General features: G+C 49.8%; 1 protein-coding gene across 1 annotated transcript in view; it reads left to right on the top strand.

Annotated features, from left to right (window-relative positions):
• Positions 1–650: 650 nt before the first annotated feature.
• LOC311328139 (folliculin-interacting protein 1-like) overlaps positions 651–5,893 on the top strand; it is a gene marked incomplete at its 5' end in the record, with an annotated part of 24,059 nt that continues 18,816 nt past the window's right edge. The window contains 2 exons of the mRNA XM_084462160.1: positions 651–852; positions 1,933–2,018. Of these exons, the coding sequence (XP_084318286.1) occupies positions 651–852; positions 1,933–2,018 (288 nt within the window). The remainder of the gene's footprint in view (positions 853–1,932; positions 2,019–5,893) is intronic.

Genomic DNA, 5,893 nt, shown 5'->3' with positions numbered 1-5,893 from the left:
AAACACACACACACACACACTCCTCAGCTGGGCCTCCTGTGTGTGTGTGTGAAGTGTATCCTTGGAGGACCTGCTTAGATTCCCGAGGGCAGCTGGGTAACGAGGAGGGTTCAGGGTGGGTGAGAGAGAGACCAGAGAGAGAGAGAGACCATAGAGAGAGAGACCAGACCAGAGAGAGAGACCAGAGAGAGAGAGACCAGAGAGAGAGAGAGACCAGAGAGAGAGACCAGACCAGAGAGAGAGACCAGACCAGAGAGAGAGACCAGAGAGAGAGAGACCAGAGAGAGAGAGATGACTGGACATGATACTGAGACCACAGACAGCTGGAAACACAGATAGCTGCCACTGTACACCACACACACACACACACACACACACACACTCACACACACACACGCCCTCACACACACACACCCACACACAAACACACACACACACACACTCACACACACTCACACACACACACACACACACACATCTCTTGACCCCACTTAACTGTTGCACTTCATCTAGTGCCATTCTACCCTTCTCTACTGTACTCTTCTCTGTCTCTACTTGTCTTTACTGTACCTTTACTGTACTCCTCTTAACTCTAGTAGTGTGCTTTACTGGCGGTACCTTACTCTAGTTGTCTCTACTCTACTCATCAGGTCAGTAGAGGAGAGCTTCAACATGTCTGATGAGAGTGGCGGTCCGAATCTGGGCGTGGCCAGGAAGAAGAAGATCGCCATCGGGGTCATCTTCCTGCTGTCGCAGAGCGAGGAGGAGAGCAGCAAGTTCCAGGACTTCTTCTTCTCCCACTTCCCGCTCTTCGAGAGCCACATGAACAAGCTGAAGAGCTCCATCGAGCAGGTGAGCCTCGGCCAACACTGGGTACCAAACCAGCTCAGCCTCCTTGAAATAAGAGATCTGGGCTGGTGTTCATAAAACATTTTAAGGCTAAAAGTTAGTCCTAACTTCCCGTTTTAGGAGCAACTCCTGAAAAGAATGGGTGTGTCGCTCATAATTTGTTTTCGGGGGGGATAAGAGTATTTCACAAAGGGTTTTAGCGCTAAAAACGGCTCCTAAGTCGAGGAGAAGTTAGAGGCAGTCAAGAGGACTTCCGACTTCTAAGTCGCTAAGACCTCGTTAAGACCTACTCACAAGCGATCCAACATGCTGGTCCCTGGCAGTCCGTTTCGTAATCGCGTCAATATTTTGTAAACATGAAATGATCCAGGGCTTTTAAAAAGGTGTAGCCTTGATCGCGAGGGTATTATGATCACAGAGCCCATGAGTGACACAATCACTTCACCAAGAAACAGAAAAAAAGCCGAGATTCTGAGGCTACTTGGCCGTGAGGAAATGCACTCAGACCAACGTGCGTCTCAGCGGTATCATGGATGATAATATACTGTAGTCATCCGTCAGTCGGCTATAGGCTAGAATATTACACCAAGTAATGAATACCATAGAGGCTTGGGGGCTATAGCCTAGGCTTCTAATAAATGCATTCAATATTTTGATATATTAGATTACATGTTAATAATCTGCGATGACATGTTTAGTGAGGTTCATTTAGGCTATGTACACACACACACACACACACACAGGCTCACACACAGATTATGTAGCATACGGTTTAACATACTGTATGACTGATTCCATACGGCCCATTTGAAATGAAGCAACCTAACCTTTTGCTCTATTCTATCTCTGTGGGGTTTGAACTCTCAAGAGAGAGAGAGGGTAGAGAGTGCCTGCCGTCCATGGCTGCTGGGCTGGGGTGTGTTTCTGCCTGCTGGTGTGTGTTCCTGGCTTCTGGTGTGGGTTCCTGCCTACTGGTGTGGGTTCCTGCCTGCTGGTGTGGGTTCCTGTCATCGTGTTGTCACTGGAGGAGGTTCCCCTCACCCATTCTAAGTATATACTGTATGTGTTGTTTTCACATCCAAGGCCATGAAGATGAGCCGGAGATCAGCTGATGCCAGTCAGAGAGCCCTGGCTTACAGCCGCATGGTGGACGGGCTCAACGAGTTCAGGTGAGACTCACACACACACACACACACACACACACACACACACACGGGTCAGGCTGTCAAGCTAAGATGGAAAGAAGGAAGGGAGAACGAGGTTAAATTTAGGTTCCTGAATGATTCGTTGAAACGTTCTGTATGTTAAGTGTTTAAAGGGAAAGAGGAAGAGTTGAGCAACGGAAGGGTGAGGGTGGGTTAGGGTTAGTGGAAGGAGAGGTTTTAGTGGAATGAGAGTTTTTAGTGGAAGAGTTTTTAGTAGAAGGAGAGGTTTTAGTGGAAGTGAGTTTTTAGTGGAGTGAGAGGTTTTAGTGGAGTGAGAGGTTTTAGTGGAAGGAGAGGTTTTAGTGGAAGGAGAGGTTTTAGTGGAAGTGAGTTTTTAGTGGAAGGAGAGGTTTTAGTGGAAGGAGAGGTTTTAGTGGAAGTAGAGGTTTTAGTGGAATGAGAGGTTTTAGTGGAAGGAGAGGTTTTAGTGGAAGGAGAGGTTTTAGTGGAAGTAGAGGTTTTAGTGGAATGAGAGGTTTTAGTGGAAGGAGAGGTTTTAGTGGAATGAGAGGTTTTAGTGGAAGGAGAGGTTTTAGTGGAAGGAGAGGTTTTAGTGGAAGGAGAGGTTTTAGTGGAAGTAGAGGTTTTAGTGGAAGGAGAGGTTTTAGTGGAAGGAGAGGTTTTAGTGGAAGAGTTTTTAGTAGAAGGAGAGGTTTTAGTGGAAGGAGAGGTTTTAGTGGAAGGAGAGGTTTTAGTGGAATGAGAGGTTTTAGTGGAAGTAGAGGTTTTAGTGGAAGGAGAGGTTTTAGTGGAAAGAGAGGTTTTAGTGGAAAGAGAGGTTTTAGTGGAAGGAGAGGTTTTAGTGAAGGGAGAGGTTTTAGTGGAAAGAGAGGTTTTAGTGGAAGGAGAGGTTTTAGTGGAAGGAGAGGTTTTAGTGGAAGGAGAGGTTTTAGTGGAAGGAGAGGTTTTAGTGGAAGGAGAGGTTTTAGTGGAAGGAGAGTTTTTAGTGGAAGGAGAGGTTTTAGTGGAAGGAGAGGTTTTAGTGGAAAGAGAGGTTTTAGTGGAAAGAGAGGTTTTAGTGGAAGGAGAGGTTTTAGTGGAAGGAGAGGTTTTAGTGGAAGGAGAGGTTTTAGTGGAAGGAGAGGTTTTAGTGGAAGGAGATGTTTTAGTGAAATGAGGTTTTAGTGGAAGTAGAGGTTTTATTGGAATGAGAGGTTTTAGTGGAAGGAGAGGTTTTAGTGGAAGTAGAGGTTTTAGTGGAAGTAGAAGTCTATACTCCACATCCAGGATGTTCTTAGCTGTGCAGGGTCAGAGCAGCCGGTCAGTGTGGCATGATTCCCACTGCCTCTGACCTTCCCAACAGTGGCAGTGGTCATAGCACACACACACACACACACACACACACACACACACACACACCTAGTTCACACACCCTGAGCCAAAATAAGCTCATTAATAATCTGTGGAGTAAGCAGAGAGAGAGGGGAGCGGAGGTAGAGGGAGGGAGAGGAAGGTCTTGAAGGAGAGAGAGAGTTTGCCCTATCAACGACGGCAGAGGTAGGCTCCACCCAGGGTGAAATGCATGCTGGGACGCCCTCCCTCTTACCACTGCAGAGTGGGCAGCGTGTGTGTGTGTGCACATGATTTGTGCCTGTACAGAGCGTAAGCGCTCGTCTGTGTGTGTGCGTGTGTGTGTGTGTGTGTGTGTGTGTGTATATCTGAAGGCTTTTCACCGCTGCAGTCATATGCCCCCTGGCACACTGCCATGGCAACCCGATTCTACTGAGTAGAAACCCAAGTGGGCAGCCTGGCTGTCCAGAATAGTAAATAACACGTGAGTGCCAGCAGCAGGAATGCTGTTGCATGATGGGACACACAGATATGTTTTATATCTCACACTAGCTTCCTCCAAATATAGCTGGTCCATTTTGGTGTTCGCCGTTAGGGTTTCAATGAGACGGAAGGGTGGTCTTTAGGGGTCTTTAGGGAGGAGGGTGGTCTTCAGGGAGGAGGGTGGTCTTCAGGGGTCTTTAGGGAGGAGGGTGGTCTTTAGGGAGGAGGGTGGTCTTTAGGGAGGAGGGTGGTCTTCAGGGGTCTTTAGGGAGGAGGGTGGTCTTTAGGGAGGAGGGTGGTCTTTAGGGAGGAGGGTGGTCTTTAGGGAGGAGGGTGGTCTTCAGGGAGGAGGGTGGTCTTTAGGGAGGAGGGTGGTCTTTAGGGAGGAGGGTGGTCTTTAGGGAGGAGGGTGGTCTTTAGGGAGGAGGGTGGTCTTCATGGGTCTTTAGGGAGGAGGGTGGTCTTCAGGGAGGAGGGTGGTCTTTAGGGAGGAGGGTGGTCTTCAGGGGTCTTTAGGGAGGAGGGTGGTCTTTAGGGAGGAGGGTGGTCTTTAGGGAGGAGGGTGGTCTTTAGGGAGGAGGGTGGTCTTCAGGGGTCTTTAGGGAGGAGGGTGGTCTTTAGGGAGGAGGGTGGTCTTTAGGGAGGAGGGTGGTCTTTAGGGAGGAGGGTGGTCTTCAGGGAGGAGGGTGGTCTTTAGGGAGGAGGGTGGTCTTTAGGGAGGAGGGTGGTCTTTAGGGAGGAGGGTGGTCTTTAGGGAGGAGGGTGGTCTTTAGGGAGAAGGGTGGTCTTTAGGGAGGAGGGTGGTCTTTAGGGAGGAGGGTGGTCTTCAGGGAGGAGGGTGGTCTTTAGGGAGGAGGGTGGTCTTTAGGGAGGAGGGTGGTCTTTAGGGAGGAGGGTGGTCTTTAGGGAGGAGGGTGGTCTTCAGGGAGGAGGGTGGTCTTTAGGGAGGAGGGTGGTCTTTAGGGAGGAGGGTGGTCTTTAGGGAGGAGGGTGGTCTTTAGGGGTCTTTAGGGAGGAGGGTGGTCTTTAGGGAGGAGGGTGGTCTTTAGGGAGGAGGGTGGTCTTTAGGGGTCTTTAGGGAGGAGGGTGGTCTTTAGGGAGGAGGGTGGTCTTTAGGGGTCTTTAGGGAGGAGGGGGGTCTTTAGGGAGGAGGGTGGTCTTTAGGGAGGAGGGTGGTCTTTAGGGAGGAGGGTGGTCTTTAGGGAGGAGGGTAGTCTTCAGGGGAGGAGCAGGAGGGCGCTCCGACTCCAGTAGCCGTTTCAACCATGGAGGAGCAGAGAGGAGCAGAGAGGAGCAGAGAGGAGCAGAGAGGAGCAGAGAGCGAGGGGGTTAGCAACGCTGTTGGCCCCAGCTGAGACCCTCTGGGCTGCTTTTATTAGGAGCCGGGCAGGCAGCAGACCCAGTGCTCAGAACCAGAACCAGGTCCAGAACCCAGAAGTAGTCTCACTGGCAGTAGACTGAAGAACCGCCTACGCTCTGTGGTTCTGAGAAAAATTAGAGTGAATTGTTTTCTTGTGACTGAGATTACTACTACAGCTAGTACAACTATTAGTGGGTCTATCTTTCACACACACACACACACACACACACACACACACACACACACACACACACACATATTATAGACGGTGAGAAATTAAAGAAAAACCTGAATGAATGAGTGTGTTTTGTGAGCAGCCGTGGTTTTACAGGGTGAGTAAATCGTCCGGCCGCCTCCCTAGCTGTCAGTCTGGGAACCTGAGCTGCAGGTTCATGTGGGGTTCCTGGAGGCCCTGAAGGTGTTGATTCCCATTGGATGATGACGGAGAGGTTAAAGGTCGCTACAGCAGAGCGGAGCTCGACCGCTGAACATGTGCTGAACATGTGCTGAACGCGTGCTGAACGCGTGAGGCGGTTTGTTGTGAAGGTTCCTCGGGAGAATTCTGTGGCGATCGAATGCAGACTGTGGCTTTTCTTGCTTTGGACTCACTTGAAAAAAGAGATGTGAATCTGTTTGCGGCGTCGCTGGGTTGAGAAAAGGAAGAAGTGAGCTAGTAAAGGATGGAAGAGACGGAAGGAAATCCTGG

Source organism: Borostomias antarcticus (genome assembly GCF_949987555.1).
Source record: "Borostomias antarcticus genome assembly, contig: scaffold_317, whole genome shotgun sequence".
Classification (NCBI taxonomy): domain Eukaryota; kingdom Metazoa; phylum Chordata; class Actinopteri; order Stomiiformes; family Stomiidae; genus Borostomias; species Borostomias antarcticus.
Note: the sequence above shows the minus strand (reverse complement) of the source record. Positions and strands in the feature narration are given on the sequence as shown.